Source organism: Mustela nigripes, chromosome 9 (genome assembly GCF_022355385.1).
Source record: "Mustela nigripes isolate SB6536 chromosome 9, MUSNIG.SB6536, whole genome shotgun sequence".
Classification (NCBI taxonomy): Eukaryota; Metazoa; Chordata; class Mammalia; order Carnivora; family Mustelidae; genus Mustela; species Mustela nigripes.
The window spans coordinates 5755452-5772326 of record NC_081565.1 but is presented as its reverse complement, the minus strand read 5'-3'; the positions used below and the strand labels follow the sequence as shown (position 1 = coordinate 5772326).

Sequence of the window (16875 nt, the reverse complement as noted above, 5' to 3'; positions counted from 1 at the left end):
CCTTTTGATTGTCAACCTGGAACAAACGACGTAACGTCTCAGAGCCTCAGTTTGCTTACCTGGAAAGTGGGGACAACGATCACACCTACCCCCTACCTCCCCAGATTGTTCCAAGGAGCAAATTCAGGAATGCACACAAAGGGCCTAGGTACCCGATAAGGGCTCAGTACATCGCATTACCGCAACCATTTCGTCTGAAATTTTAGTGTGAGGTGCCCCAACAAAACCGAGGGACCTAGGACACGCCGGGAACTCGGTCATTTCCACGGACTCAGCGCCGCTCCCGAAGCCGGTCCGCTCACCGGCCGCGCACGGTGCTGCGGCCACGGCGTCAGACTTCCCACCCGCAGAGAACGCGGATCCCCCTGCGGGCGCGGCCTCGCAGGCCCAAGGTCGCTTGCAAAACTCTGCGGGGCTGACCAGAGGCCCCGCGAGCGGAGAGGGGGAGGAGCGTCCGGCTCGGCCCTTGTTGCCACGGCAACCGCCACAAATTTCTCAAACATCCCCCCCCATCACCACCACCACCACCGCCGCCGCGGGAAGGGCTCCACCCCTTCCGGCTAAACCGAAAGTCCTCACAGCGGAGGCCAAACTGAATGGCCCCAAGGTAGCCACTTTCGGCCCCTCGGCCACTTCCCCGGCCTCACGCCCCAGGAAACAGCCCCTGAGGCACCGCACTGCCCGCCGCCGACCTCCTCTTCCAGGCCCTTCCGGGAGTCGCCGCCCTTTGCCCCCGGAAGTGGGCGGGAGAGGAAGCGGCTGGTGATGCTGGAACAACATGGCCGTCCCGGCGCCGGTCGGCCCCTCGGGCTCCCGCTGTCCTCCGCTGGTCGCCGGCGTCCGGCTGCTCCCACTGCTGGGGCTGCTGCAGCTGCTGGCTCAGCCCGGCCTGGGCCGCGTCCACCACCTGGCGCTCAAGGTGAGGCCGGCCAGGGCCGGCCAGGGGCGGCCAGGGCCGGGCGAGGGGCGGAGGCCGAGGCCTCTCTCCTGGGCTGGGGGCAACTTTGGCCCACGGTGGAGGGGGTCTCTGAGCGATCGCCCTCACCCCTTTTTGCCCCCGACGCGGCCTCTCTCTGAGAGGGGTCTTCTGGGAACTGTGGGAATGACGGGGGTCCTCGGGCCGTCTGGAAGGGGCAGGAAGATTCGAGCTGAGCCTCAGAGGGGAAGGGGCTGAACTGCCGGCGTTAATCCCCGAGATTGCGGAAGCCGCGCTTGCAGTCCCTGCTGGCTTCCCTAGGTTCCTAGCTGAGAGCGACCAGCTCTTCCCCCTCCCTTTGCCCCTCTAACTTTTATCCCCGACTTCGCTTGTCGGCGGTGTCCACTTTTCATCCTCTTGTGCCCCTTGAAGGTAGGCGCAGCCTTAGCCTCAGTTTCCCGGTGCGGCTTAGGGCGCCGTCTGGACTGATGAAAGCGGGAATCTCCAGGAGGAATTTCAAATCTTGCTGGAAATACACGACCGAGAATTTAAAACCAACATTAAAAATGTGTTTCTGATGAGAGAAGCCTGCCCTCTTCTCCCTCACTCATGTCGTTGTCTGCCTAGGGAATAGATTTATGATAGGCCTAGAATGATCCTTTGGATCTTACTTTGTAACTCACAGCTAACAGCCATCTAAGGCTAAAACGTGCCTCCAGGTGGTTCAGCAGGTTAATATATTTGGGGAGTAGAAAAGTAAGTCGTTATGACCCAAAGCCTTGTACGTGTTTTTCAAAATGTACAATTTTCTAAGAAGTTGTAGGATTATAGGAGGTCCGTCTTACTAAAACACATCACTTTAACAAACCATGGAGGATTGTATTTTGTGAAGGTAGAATTTAAAGAATATAGAATGCAGATTAAAAGGCCTGGCCAGACCCATGCACCAACTTTTGGTTCTCAGCTTTTGTTGTTTGTAAGTAAAAATTACCCTGATTAAAATGGTTCTTAAGTGCAGGGAGATAGGTGAGCCTTGACTCCTTTTGAGAATCTGTTGAAATATAGAACCTCTCCCCAGAGAAGTGCAGGTAGAAATGTAGACAAAACATTCTTGGGGAATTTCTGGGACTTTTTAATTCTACTGAAATTTACCCTGTGGCAAGGCTTATGACTCCAACTTAAGAACTGATTTTCAGAATCCTTTCACTTTATAGGTTAGGATCCCTAAATTATGTAGAGTAACTGAATTCATATAGGTTATAAATTAGAGACAAAGCTAGTAATAGGACACAGTGGGCCATGTCTCTTGGCTCCCAATCCAGTGTTCTTTCTATATTTCTAGAATTAAAATGTCAGGTGGTCAGCATCATTGGGTAAATACTGACAGTGTTGGTAGAGATAAAAACATATATTGACCTCAGTGGTAGAAACACACTGAATTGGTGTAATTCTGGTACTTGCTTTCTTCCTGTTGTGCTAAATTTCTTAATGTTTTTCATCTGTGTACATATTTCATAAGTATAATGGTGGTCGTTCCATAGTAATACTGTAGTGATTTCTTTGCTGTTAAATATTCTGACTTCTTCCCCAAGGAAACAGAAGTCACCTGAAGGGAGCCCCTCAAAACAGCAGCATTAGATTGTCTTCACACAGAGCTTGAACTCACGGCCCTGAGATCAAGAGTCAGACATTTAGCTGACTGAGCCACCCAGGTGCCCCAGATTCCTTCTCTTTCTCTAGGCTCCGTTTCATAAATTACCTTATTGACATACAGTTTACATTTCATGAAATTCACCCATTTTAAGTGTACAGTTCAGTAAATTTGTTGAGTTGAGCAACTGTCACCACAGTCCAGCAGCAGAACGTTTTCATCCCCACCAAAAGATCCCTTGGGCTGGTTTGTGGTTCATTCCCATTCCCACGCCCAGCTCCAGGTAACCTCTAATCTCCTTTCTGACTCTATAGATTTGCCCTTTCTGGATATTTCATATACATGGAATCACACAATATGGGGTCTTTTGGGTCTTTTGAGGTTCATCCATGTGTACCAGGTATTGGTAACCCATTCCTTTTTTGTGACTGAATACTATTCCATTATGTGGAGAGACCGCATTTTTTTCTTCTTGATTCACCGCATGATAATATTTGCGGTTTTTTTTTCCCGTTTGTTGGCCATCGTGAATACTGCTACAGACATTCACATGTGTGTCTTTGCATGGACATGTGTTTTCTAGTTTAATGTGTTCTATCTTTTAACTGTTAATTGGACTAGAGGCTTGATCATGTTCGGGATTGATTCTTTTGGCAAGACCACTTTGTAGTTAGTGCTGTGTTCTTGCACTGGAAGACATAGTGTCTGATTGTCTATCTTCTGTCATGTTCATGTCCAGGGCTTACACTTTTGTGTTTATTAGTCTTTAGTCTTTCCAGGCTGCTGTAACAATACCGCAGATTGGGTAGCTTATAAACAACATAAATTTATTTTTTAGACTTCTGGAGGCTGGGGATTCCAATATGGGATTCTTGCTTTGTTGAGGGCCCTTTTCCTGGCTTATAGATGCTGTCTGCTTGCTGTACCTTTACAGTGAAAGGGGTGAGGGATCTCTGTGGGGTTTCTCTTACAGAACACTAATTCCTTTCATGAAGGCTCAGCCCTCATGACATGAGTTCCTCCCCAAAACCCCTACCTCCGAATACCATTATCTTTGGGGACTAGGATTTCAGCACATGGATTTGGGGGCAACACATACATTCAGACCGTAGCAGTTAGGCATTTGATCTGTAATTATGCTGTCTGGTGTCAAAATATAGGACCGTCTTGATTAAGTTATATGTCTGTCATGTAGTAGATCTTGTTATATTTCTCAAATATGGCACAGGAAACAAAGGAAAAGTATCAAGTGCAAACAAGTGTTACTCCTTAGGCACTCCTGTGCTTAGGAAGCATAGACTGCTTGTGTTAGTCATGATCCCACGGGCCATCCAAGAGTGGGGGTTTCAGACCAGCAAAGCAAACAAGATGTGGCCCTCTATATTCTGAGTCTAGTATAGACTTCCTTCTTTTTTTTTTTTTAAGATTTTATTTGTCAGAGAGCACAAGCATGGGGAGCGGCAGGCAGAGGAGGTACACATGAGCCTGGAGGTCGTGCTGAGATGTGTGGATTTTGCTTTGTGTGAGGAGAAACCTGCCTTGGTTTTTGGTATAATGGCACAGTTCCGTGGAGAAGGGACATTAAAGCGGAGACCTGGAGCGTGAGTAAGAATGTGCCAGGGTGTAGGAGTGGGGTGGGGTTGGACTGTGTGTGGAAGAGAAGGCACGAGAGATTGGTGTTCATTTGCTACTCCGACTTGCTACTCATCTGTAAAGTAGGAATGATGCTTATTCTCTCACAGGGTAGTTACAAGGCTTAGGTACGTTTATGTAAAACATTAAATGAGTAGTAAAACATAGCACTGAGTAGTAGAACCAACCAAATAGTAATCCATTCATTCCGCATTTATTAAATGCTTACTATGTGGGGGGCACTAGAAATGCAAAAATGAGACAGGCACAGAAACAAGTAGTTGTGTTCTGGGTTTTGTTGTTGTTTGTTTTCTCAGTAAACTCTCTGCCCAACGTGGAGCTTGAACTCACCGCCCTGAGATCAAGAGTCAACGTGCTGGGTGCCTGGGTGGCTCAGTGGGTTAAGCCGCTGCCTTCGGCTCAGATCATGATCTCAGAGTCCTGGGATCGAGTCCCGCATCGGGCTCCCTGCTCAGCAGAGCCTGCTTCCCTCTCTCTCTCTTTGCCTGCCTCTCCATCTACTTGTGATTTCTCTCTGTCAAATAAATAAATAAAATCTTTAAAAAAAAAAAAAAAAAAGAGTCAACGTGCTGTAACAACTGAGCCAACCAGGCGCCCCTCTTTGGCCTGTTTTTTTTTTTTTTTTAAAGATTTTATTTATTTATTTGACAGATAGAGATCACAAGTAGGCAGAGAGGCAGGCAGAGAGAGAAGGGGAAGCAGGCTCCCTGCTGAGCAGAGAGCCCGATGCGGGGCTCGATCCCAGGACCCCGGGATCATGACCTGAGCCGAAGGCAGAGGCTTTAACCCACTGAGCCACCCAGGCGCCCCTGGCCTGTTTTCTAATTGGGTTTTTTTATTGTTGAGTTTTGACAGTTCTTTATATATTCTAGATACTGTGTTTTTGTCAGATATGTGCTTTGTGCCCCAGAAACAAGTAGCTTTGTTACAGCATTGTGTTTTTAACAGTCATGCCCTGAAGTAGGTGGGGGTCAGGTGGGGGAAGGCAAAATCCCGAACATTTTCTAAGAGTGTAAGACAGGGAAGATTTTCTGTAAGAGGTAGCATCTGAGTTGAATCTCAAGACTTTATATGCTAGGAAGAGGAATTAGCTGAGAGAAGCATATGGAAAGAGATAGTCCAGTCAGAGTGGGCAGTCTCATGAGTGTGGCGGCAAGAAATAGTCCACTGTCGTGGTGTTGGTCGATAAGGAGTGAAGCACAGAGGTAGGCCATTATGGTATGTGAAGGCATTTGAATCCTGTCTGTAGCATTCAGGGAGCCACTGAAGTTTTTTTAGGTTGGGAGTGATTGTGTTTACATTTTCTTTTTTTTCCTATAATATATATATATATTTGTTTTTGTTTTAAAAGATTTTTTATTTCTTTATTTCACAGACAAAGATCATAAGTAGGCAGAGAGGTAGGCAGAGAGAGACCGAGAAGCAGGCTCCCTGCCGAGCAGAGAGCCTGATGTGGGCCTCGATCCCAGGACCCTGGGATCATGACCTGAGCCAGAAGCAGAGGCTTTAACCCACCGAGCCACCCAGGCGCCCTTATTTTGTATTGTTTTGAGAGAGTGTGTGTGTGAGCAGGGGCAGGGCAGGGGGAGAGGGAGAGAGAGAATCCCAAGCAGGCTTCATGCCCAGTACAGAGCCCAGTGTGGGGTTCAGTCTCACGACCCCAAGATCATGACCTGAGCTGAAATCAAGAGTCAGATGTTTAACCAGCTAAGCCACCCAGGCGCCCCTAGGTTGACATTTTTTAAAAATTAATTATTTTTTAAATAAACATATAGTGCATTTTTATCCCCAGGGGTACAGGTGTGTGAATCGCCAGGTTTACACATTTCACAGCACTGAGTTGACATTTTAGATAGGTTTCTGTGGACCGTTGATCAGGAGGGTAGGACTGGAAGCAAGTGATAAGCCAGTGATAGACGGGGTTTAGGTACAAGATTAGGACCTAAAGTAGGGCATTGTGCAGAGGAGGGAGAAGAGGGTACAGGCAACTAGCTTTTTTTTTTTTTCTTTTATAAGATTTATTTTAAATTTAAGATTTTATTCTTAATTTTAAGGATAAGTTTTTTAAGATTTTATTCTTAAGTAATTTCTACCCCCAACATGAACTCAAACTCACAACCCTGAGATTCAGAGTCAGAGCTCTACCAACTGAGCAAGCTGAGTGCCCTGACCACTAGCTATTTAGAAGGCAAATGATGGACAGACGTAGCGGTGAAGGAGGGGGTGGCATCTAGGTGGCTGGCAGAGGTTATGAAGGGAGATGCTTCTTCCACCACCTACCAGGCTGTAGGAGGACGACCAGATAATACTGTGAATGTGGCTTCATGGTTGGGAAGGGAGCAAAGGAGCAGGATGGCTATCTGTCCTCAGATTGCAAACATACGTTCCCACCCTCCTACTCACATTCATGGTGGAAGGATTAAGTTTGGGGATATAATTATCGAACTGCTCTATTTTGTGGGACGTGAGGGGCAGCTCCTGTGTAATTACCCATTAGCATAGCTGAATTACTCCTTTTCCTCTTATTAAACCAATGGAGTGAAGCATTGTTGTTTGGCTTGAGCACATGCTGCTCTAGGTAATTGGTGGCCAAAACACAGCAGGTTTCCTTTTCGTTTGGGCATGGATAATGGGAACATATGGGTTGATCTGGGTCTTCGTCATTTTTCATACCTTTTCCTACCTTCTTTTATGCACCCAAGTGGCATAGTCTATAGCACTTTGAAGGTTATTTTAACACCAGTACCTGCCATTTGAGCTCAAAAGACTCCTAACCTCAGTGTTTGCTTCAAATGGTTCCTTACATGGACCTTTCAGGGTTTCATCTCTCTCTCTCTCTTTTTTTTTTTTACAGATTTTATTTATTTATTTGAGAGAGAAAGATAAAGTGAGTGAGCGAGAGAGAGAGTGTGCGTGTGCACACAAGCAGGGGGAGGGGCAGAGGGAGAAGCAGACTCCCCACTGAGCAGGGAGCCCGCTCCAGGGCTCAATCCCAAGGTTCTGGGATCATCACCTGAGCGGAAGGCAGATGCCTAACTGACCAAGCCACCCAGGCACCCCTGATTTCTTCTAAGTACAACTGTGTATCAAGCATCCGGTCTTCAGCATGTGTGTATGAGCACCTAACAGGCCCTTATAAAAGTGACGACTCTTTGGTGGCATACGTGCTAGTTTGCTTTCTTCTGAAAATACTAGTGCAGAGGAATCAAATATCTGATTGCTAGAGTTTTTCATATAGTAGCCCTGGAAAAGTCTGCTGATCGTTTCGTCTTTTTTCCCCCGACTTTTATTGCCCCTGCCCCATGCCCTGCTGCTGTTAGACATTTTGTTTCTTCTTTTTTCGTCTTCCTCATATGCAGTTTGCTACTTTTTTAACTAGTAGAAAAACACTTGGAGTCAAAAAATCTTGTCTGGACCAGCTAGTGGGTTTTCTTTTCCTTCACCTTTTTAGTTGAAGGATAAGACATATGTGGACCGGGTAATTAAGATTTAAATACTTCAGTGTGAATGATTAGGAAGATGGATATTTCTGTATCGATATCTACTGCATTGACTAGTGTACCTCCAAAAGTATTATCTACCCAGAACCTCAGAATGTGCCGTATTTGGAAATAGGCTGTTTGCAGAAGTTAGTAGTGAAGATTAGGTCATACTGGATTGGGATGGGCCCTCCTTGCAAAATGACTGGTGTCCTTACAAGAAGAGACGCACGCAGGAAGGAAGAAGGCCATGTGAAGGCAGAAGCAGAGACCGGGGTGAGGCATCTGCACGCATAGCAGATCCATGGGTTGTCCGCAGCCACCAGAAGCTCAGAGGACACAGAGAAGGTTTTTCCTTAGAGCCTTTAGAGACATCTGTAGCGGTGTGATGCTGCGATGATCATAATCGGATAGATCAGATCCCTCTCTGCAGGAATACGCAGACCCCACGGCCCCCTGATCCCACCAGCCTCACATGGCGGATCTTCCTTAAATCAGTGGCCGTAGCCCTGTTGCACAAACTGCTTTGTGAGGCACCCTCTCACCCCCAAAAGTATCTGAAAAGTTTTGGGAAATTGAGAGAGGATCTTCCTAATCCGTGCTGTGCCTCATCCCAGGGCCATGGATTGTTCGCTGGTCTATCCTAGTAACCTCAGACCCTTCCTGGGCAGCCTCCAAAACTGTGGTCATTATGTAAAGTCATGTGGTTAGCCTTGTCTGCCCAGAGTATTGCTCAGGTTGGTCTAGAAGGGGAAATAGGGGTGCCTGGGTGGCTAAGTTGTTTTAAGCATCCAGCTCTTGATTTGGGCTCAGGTCATGATCTCAGGGTTGTGAGATTAAGCCCTGTGTCGTGCTGAGTGCTGGGCAATGGAACCTGCTTAAGATTCTCTCTTCTCTCTTTCTGAGGAAAGGAAAGGATACAGAATGCTCTCGCAGCTGTGGGAGGTCAGACCCAATACCTGGGCCTTGGGAGCACGGAAGAGAGCTTGGTCAAGGCAGCCGACAGCTCAGCCAAGGCAGCACGGAGTGAGACAGGAAGAGAGCTGGGCACACAGGACACTGAGCCAGATGCTGTTGGTACTTCCAGTGTTGTTTTAAATCTTTCGTCCCTCTTACGTGTGCTGCCAGAATTGTAGTATGTGAGACTGCTGTGTGCAGGGGAAGGTTGAGACCACTGGTCCACTCACATGTTCTAGGCTCACTTGGAAACGAGGTGTCCTACAGAATCTGTTTCAAGTGATGGTCCTAGGTACTTGGTATTAAAGTATCCTATATAACCTAGAGACTGTGCTGATGTTGGATATTTTTATTCTCTGACTCCTTGTAGCAGCCTGTTGACATAAATGTCTTCGTCCCTGCTTTATGAGTTAGGGAAACAGAACTCAGGTTTTGTAAGTGGAGGTGACAGAATTTGAGCCCAGGATCGGGGCTCCTTCCATCTCCCCACTCGTGCCAGGCAAGCAGCCCTCAGTGACTGTCACTCAGGAGGGCCCAGATGGCCAGGACCCCAGACTTCTGTGTTTTGTATTTTTTTCAGTTAGGTTAGCTGTCAGAATTTTGCTTTATTGAGTCAATTTGACCTCATTCCTTTTGGGAGTTGCTGTCTGAAAACAATGAGCCAAGAGTTTGCATATTAAGCTCCGTGGGGAAGCAGCTCCTCTCATCAGTAGTGGGCAGGCAGCGAATGGTCGATGGTAGTGTCCTTGTTTCTCTCTGTTGTAGGGAAACTGATCACGCGTGCCTTTTGCTAAAAGACATTTTTGCGTACCTTTGAGATCTGATATTGGTTTTCATCAGAGGTCACAGGCATGGATGCTGTCAGAGCTAAGTAGAAGCCATGTATGCCAGCGCCAGGAGACCCCAGGGAGTGTGACCTGCAGAGCGCGTGCTTCTGCAGACGGCTGCTGCTTCTCTGCTTTTGCTGCATTGGAATGTGGCCGAGACATGCTGAATCTTGTGGTTCTCTTTTTGTTCCCTCAAGAAATGATAGAAATTCCTGCGTTTAGGTGATACTAGCTAGCAACTACTTGAGATTAAAAAACAAACTAACATGTTGGCCAAATCTGACACATTTATAGGCCATGCCATCTGTGGACTGCCAGGTGGTGATCTGTTTAAAATGAAGCGGCCAGGTAGATGACCTTCGGCTGGCTCAATGAAGTGTTGCTGTATTTGTTCTCTTAAGTTCAGTTGATGAGAACAATTAGATTGAAGTCTCTTTCCTCCACTTGTTTATATTTGAAAGCAATTTAATGTGAAATTGTTGGCAAAGTTAAGGCAGAAGCATTTTTTTGTATTCTCATTTTTATTTATTTTTATTTTTTTAATTTTTAATTTTTTTATTTTTTTATTTTATTTATTTATTTATTTATTTGACAGAGAGAGATGACAAGTAGATGGAGAGAGAGGCAGGCAGAGAGAGAGAGACGGAAGCAGGCTCCTTGCTGAGCAGAGAGCCCGATATGGGACTTGATCCCAGGACCCTGAGATCGTGACCTGAGCCGAAGGCAGCGGCTTAAACCACTGAGCCACCCAGGCGCCCTATTTTTTTAATTTTTTAAAAGGATTTTATTTATTTATTTGTCAGAGAGAGTGAGAGTGAGCAGGACAAGCATGGGGAGCAGCAGGCAGAGGGAGAAGCAGGCTCCCCATTGAGCAAGGAGCCCGAAGTGGGACTCAATCCTAGGACTTTGGGTTCATGATCTCAGCTGAAGGCAGACACTTAACCATCTGAGCCACCCAGGCATCCCTATATTCTCATTTTTAGAAGAAGAGGATTTTCTGTGCAAAACAACTATTATTAAGATGAGGAGAAAAGAAGAATATACACCAAAATAGTAATTGTCTTTAGGGATTATGAGTGTTTTTTCCTATTTCATGTTCAGGTCAGATCTTTCTCCTGAAGCTCTGGATAGCTAAATCCATCTCCCCACTTCTTTTTTTTTTTTTTTTTTTTTAAGATTTTATTTATTTATTTGACACAGAGAGAGAGAGAGAGAGAGAGACAGTGAGAGAGGGAACAGAAGCAGGGGGAGTGGGAGAGGAAAAGCAGGTTTCCCACCAAGCAGGGAGCCTGATGCAGGGCTCGATCCCAGGACCCTGCAATCATGACCTGAGCCGAAGGCAGATGTTTAACGACTGAGCCATCCGTGCGCCCCATCTCCCCATTTACGTCCATTTGTCTTGTAAGCGTCTCTGCATGTTGGAAACCCACTTGTCCTTCCACTCCGCCACCCCAAACCTGTCTACCCTTGCTCCAGATGATCTTTCGTTGGTAACTGGGACCACCAGCTACTCATTTTCTCAAGCCTAAAATCTTTCCATGACTTCTCTTCACTGAATTCCGTGAATGTGAGGTCCAGGCCATCCTTCTACCTTGTGGGCCAGTGTAGTCTCCTTCTAGATGGTGGCCCAGCATTAGTCCACTTTTTTATTTGTTCTGTAGCTGGAGTGACCTGTCTAAACACCAAATCCAGTTATGTCACTGCCCTTTTCTGCCCATTAGGGGCACCCTCTTCCCCTTAGGAGGGAGCGCACAGTCTCAGCAGGGCAGCCTGTCTCTCTGTGAGCTGGCCTCCTCTCTCATCTCACTGCCTGTCATTCAGTTTCTCAGTCCATAAGTGTGCTGCTTGGTGAATTTTCTTTTAACTGAACACAGGTCAAGAAATAGGATGTCCCTAGCACCCGAGAAGCCCCCTGGTTCTCCTTTTGGAGAACTGAAATAGCCAACACACATCTAAACAGAAGAGAGGTCTTGCCTTAATTGGTTTCAGAGCATAAAGCCATATGATACTGTAGCGAGAATCAGATCAATCCGACAGAGTAGGAAGCATTACCTTTTAATGAGATCTTGATGCGTAATAGAGGTGATGCCACGGAGCAGTGGAAGTTAGGACAGATGGCTCTGAAATAGTCTTAGGACCAGTGGCTTTCCATATGGGGAGAAAAAAAATGAACTAGAGAACTACCTTACACAAAAATATATTCCTGGTAGGGGCGCCTGGGTGGCTCAGTGGGTTAAAGCCTCTGCCTTCGGCTTAGGTCATGATCCCAGGGTCCTGGGATCGAGTCCCACATCGGGCTCTCCGCTCGGCGGGGAGCCTGCTTCCTCCTCTCTCTCTGCCTGCCTCTCTGCCTACTTGTGATCTCTGTCAAATAAATAAATAAAATCTTAAAAAAAAAAAAAAATATATATATATATATATATATATATTCCTGGTAGATTAAAAACCAAAATGTGAAAGCGACCCTTAAACTTTTAGAATAATGTATCATTACTATTTTATGACCTTGAATAGAGAAGGATGTTTCTAAAAAAGAAAGAAAGATTTTAAAAATACTATCAGGAAATGGGGTGCTTCCGTGGCTAAGTGGGTTAAAGCCTCTACCTTCGGCTTGGGTCATGATCCCCCAGTCCTGGGATCGAGCCCCACATCTGCCTCTCTGCTTAGCAGGGAGCCTGCTTCCTCCTCTCTCTACCTGCCTCTCTACCTAATTGTGATCTCTGTCTATCAAATAAATAAATAAAATCTTTAAAAAAAAATAAAAATACTGGGGTATCTGGTTGGCTCAGTGGGTTAAAGCCTCTGCCTTCAGCTCAGGTCATGGTCTCAGGGTCCTGGGATGGAGCCCTCCATCGGGCTCTCTGCTCAGCAGGGAGCCTGCTTCCCACCCCCACCCCACTCCGCCTGCCTCTCTGCCTACTTGCAATTTCTGTCAAATAAATAAATAAAATTTAAAAAATAACAATAAAAATACTATCAGGAATAAAGATTGATAGGTTTTGTCCTTCAAAATTGGGGGGGAAAAAAAGGGCAAAAGATACTACACAATTAAAGGTGAAAGACTGGGGAAGACACCTGCAACATAAAAGTCAAAGCTTAGGAGACAGAATGTATAAAGAACATTAAAAATCCAAAAGGAAAGTGGTAGAGGCTCTAAAAAGGCATTTTTTTTTTTTTAAAGATTTTATTTGCTTATTTGTCAGAGAGAGAGCGAGCACAGACAGACAGAGTGGAAGGCAGAGTCAGAGGAAGAAGCAGGCTCCCTGTGGAGCAAGGAGCCCGATGTGGGACTCGATCCCAGGTTCGATCCCAGGACGCCGGGATCATGACCTGAGCCGAAGGTAGCCGCCCAACCAACTGAGCCACCCAGGCATCCCCTAAAAAGGCATTTTGCTAAAGAAAAGCCCAAATGCCTACTAAACAGATAAGGTGCTCAGACTCATGAAGTAGCAGCAGCTAGACCAGCATCAGCACGGGTTTCTCCCGAGACTGGGCGAACCTGAAACAGCAGATTTCAGTGAAGATATAAGGAAACTCCTATACTTTGGAGATTGTTTGGTGATTTCTAGTAAGCTGAACGTATGCGCACTCCGTGTCCCAGAATTTTCACATGTAGATGTATATAGTCTCAATCCCCACACAAATATCTGTAAGAAAATGTGTACAGTGATGTTCGTAACAGCGTTGTGATGGCTAAAGATTGGAAATTACCTGAATGTACACGGATGGGGAAGTGAATGTACAGATCTTCCTTGACTCACCGTTGAGTCCTGATAAACCCACTGTAAGTTGAAAATGTCAGAAGTTGGGGCGCCTGGTGGCTCAGTGGGTTAAAGCCTCTGCCTTCGGCTCAGGTCATGATCCCAGGGTCCTGGGATCGAGCCCCATGTCAGGCTCTCTGCTCCGCAGGGAGCCTGCTTCCTCCCCTCTCTCTCTCTGCCTGCCTCTCTGCCTACTTGTGATTTCTCTCTCTCTGTCAAATAAATAAAAATCTTTAAAAAAAAAAAAAAAAGAAAATGTCAGAAGTTGAAAATGCATTTAATACACCTAACCTACCGAACATCAGAGCTTAGCCTGGCCTGCTTTAAACTCTTAGAGCGCTTAACAGTCACCTGCATCTGGGCAAAATCACCTTACACGCGGCCCGTTTATAATAAAGTGCGGAATATCTTGTGTAGTATATTGGATACTGTACTGAAAGTGACAGAGTGGTTGTAGTGTAGGGGTTGGTTTCCATTGTGATCGCAGGGTTGACTGAGCAGCAGCTCGCTGCCACTGCCCAGCAGGATCGCACACACCTCCAGCCTGGGAAGAGAGCCGAGTTCAAAATTTGAAGTGTGGTTTCTACTAAATGCTTATCACTTTTGTACCATTGTAAGGCCAAAATATTGTTAAGTCGAGCCATTGTAGATTGGAACTGCCTGTATTGTGATGTACGTGTGATGGACTGTAAGCAGGTAAAATGAGGAACTAGAGCGTGTTAAGTGTATCAACACAGAAATGTCCTCAAAAAGCACAGTGTCCGGAAATGCAAGTTGTAGAAGTACTTATACGTTATGACACAGTATATCCAAATTTTTAAAACACAGAATGATACTATGTGGTATTTATGGATATGGATTGGTTTATTAAAAGCATTTTACTTATTTTTTTGTTTTTTTGTTCTTTTTTTAATTAATTATTCTTATTAACATATATGTGTTATTTGCCCCTGGGGTACAGGTCTTTGAATTGTCAAGCTTACACACATCACAGCACTCACCATATTAGCAAAAGTATTTTAAAAGGAAAAGTGAGAACACACCCAGCCAGTTCATGAGCATGGGGAGGGGTTTGGGAGATTAGGGTTAGACAGAGGAACGAAGGTGCTTCTCTGCACCGAGGTTTCATTCCTTCCCTCCTTCCCACCCTCCCTTCCTGTGGATCCAAAGCAGCTAAAATGCAGACATTTCATAAGTCCAGAGAGTGGGTGAATCGTATTTGTTGGTACTTTTGCTTTTGTGTAGCTGGGAGGACGGCAGGCCTCGTGAGGCCGAGAGATGGCTGGTCTGGCTGTCCTTTGGTGCACAGTGCCCGGCACGGTGGGGGGGGGTTCAGCAGGTGTGTGTTAGGTGAGGGGAGGAATGCCTCTCTCTGTCCCAGTTTTTCCCCAGTGAGCACTTACTAGTGGAGAAGGTATTGTTGGCATGTTCGTAAAAATAGGAATTCTCTGAATCTGGATAGTGGGCTTGTGAGTGCTCAGTAATACCCAACCAATCTTGTTTGTTTGCTTTTTTAAGATTTTTTAAAAAAGATTTCATTTATTTGAGAGAATGAGCAGAGGAAGAGAGAGAGAAGCAGATTCACTGTTGAACAGGAAGCCTGATGTGCGGATCTTTTTTTTTTTTTTAAGATTTTATTTATTTATTTGTTTGTTTGTTTGTTTATTTATTTATTTCAGAGAAAGAGAGAGCACAATTTGGGGGGAGAGAGCAGAGGGAGAGGGAAAAGCAGACTCCCCTCTGAGCAGGGAGCTGGACACAGGGCTCACTCCCAGGACCCAGACCTGAAGGCAGGGTCTTAACCGACTAAGCCACCCACGGTGCCCCTACAGTCGCCTTTCATAAATCATCTTGAAACAGCGGCGTAGTATTTATGGGACAGGTGACTTTTTTTACTTTTTGCTCATCCGGAAGCTTGACTAATACAAGAAAGCCACAAGCATGTTGAAGAGCCCTTTCCACTCCGGTCCCCTCGGTTAGGTTCTGTGTCATTTTTCCGCAGAACATTAATGATCTTCATAGGCGCATTCCCCACTTAGAGGTTTCTTTCTTTTTTCTTGTCTTTTTTTTGGAGTAATCACATTGTATAAAATCTAAGATCAGGTTTTGTGCAGAGGTCTTCAGTGACTTTTAAGCCAAAGAGCAGCCACACTGGCCTCCTGTCGTCATCCTCCGTCTGCCGAGCTCCGGGCCGGTGCAGTGGCCTGGAACACCGTTCGCCCCGCCATGCTCACACTGCCCTCCTGTCTCTGCCTGGAGGTGCCTCCCCTGTGAAGCTTTCCAGGACCACCTGCCTCTAAGTGGCCCAGAGGCCCACCGTCCCGCTCCTCCTCTCCCTCCCCTGCACTGTTTGTCTGCAGAACTCCTCACAGGCGGATAGACCACGGCCTTTACTGCGTGTTCTCACCCGCTCTCTGCGCTAGAGTATAAGCTCAACAGGGCGGGCTTTTTTTTCCATCTGCTCAGTGCTGCGTTCAAAAAAACCTAGAGCAGTGCCTGTAGGTACTCAGTAAATACTTGTTGAATGAATGTCCTTGTCTTTTTCATTTATTATCTTAGCTTTTTTTTTTTGAGTAGGCTCCCTGCACAATATGGGGCTTAAATTCACCACCCTGAGATAAAGTGTTCTCTGCTTTACCAACTGAGCCAGCCAGGCCCCGCTCTCTATTTATTTATTTACTTATTTATTTTAAGGATTGTATTTATTTATTAGCACGAGCATGCCAGTGGGGGAGAGCAAGCAGGAGCTGGTGGTGGGAGGGGCAGAGGGAAAGGGAGAAGCAGGCTCTGGGCTGATCGGGGAGCCCAAAGCAGGGCTTGGTGGGTCGCAGGACCCTATGATCATGACCTGAGCTGAAGGCAGACCCTTAAACCACTAAGCCACCCAGGCGCCGCAGGCACCCCTCTCTTGCAGACATTTTTTAAATGTTGGTATACCTGGGCCTACATCCTTTTTTTAGACCACTACAATAATATTTCGTTGTAAGGAGGACTCATAATTGATCTTGCTTTTAGTTCTAACCAGAGCTGCTCTGAATATCCTTGTAGATATATCTTGGTGTGTCAGCTCTCCTATTTCTGTGGTGTAGATTCCTAGGCATGGGATGACTTTAAATAGAAGGTACCAAACAGCCTGTAACTACAAGGTTCCATCAGTTCACACTTCCACGAGTAGCGTGTAAGAATGTTCAGCGTTCACTTACCCACATACTTCACGACACCCCACACTGTAAGTCTTAATAACTTCTACTAACCTGATAGGAGAAAGATGACCTCTCATTTTAAGTTAACTGTTGGTGAGGTTCAAGATCTCAGCATATTTATTACCTTTTAATTTCAGATTTTCTCTATAAGTCAGATATTTTAGAAAAACTTATTTTGTGAAGAATTTACTTCTGAGTGTGTGTATGCGCTTAGATGCTAAGAACGTATTTGTGGTGGTAAAAATAAAGTGGCTTGCAAACAGAAAATAGGAAGAAGAGAAAAAAAAAAGCACGTCTATAATTATGACCTGAAACTGCACATTTAAAAAATATTTTTTGGATATGGGACGCCTGGGTGGCTCAGTTGGTTAAGCAGCTGCCTTCGGCTCAGGTCATGATCCCAGCGTCCTGGGATCGAGTCCCACATC

At 46.0% G+C, this 16875-nt stretch overlaps 1 protein-coding gene across 2 annotated transcripts in view; it reads left to right on the top strand.

Moving 5' to 3' along the window:
• Positions 1-534: 534 nt before the first annotated feature.
• Positions 535-16875, top strand: part of GPR107 (G protein-coupled receptor 107) — a 77313-nt gene continuing 60972 nt past the window's right edge. Inside the window, exon 1 of one of the 2 annotated variants that reach the window (XM_059410542.1) lies at positions 535-919. In XM_059410542.1, the coding sequence (XP_059266525.1) occupies positions 779-919 (141 nt within the window). In that variant the 5' untranslated portion in view covers positions 535-778. The remainder of the gene's footprint in view (positions 920-16875) is intronic. The other variant, XM_059410540.1, reaches the window with a different exon arrangement.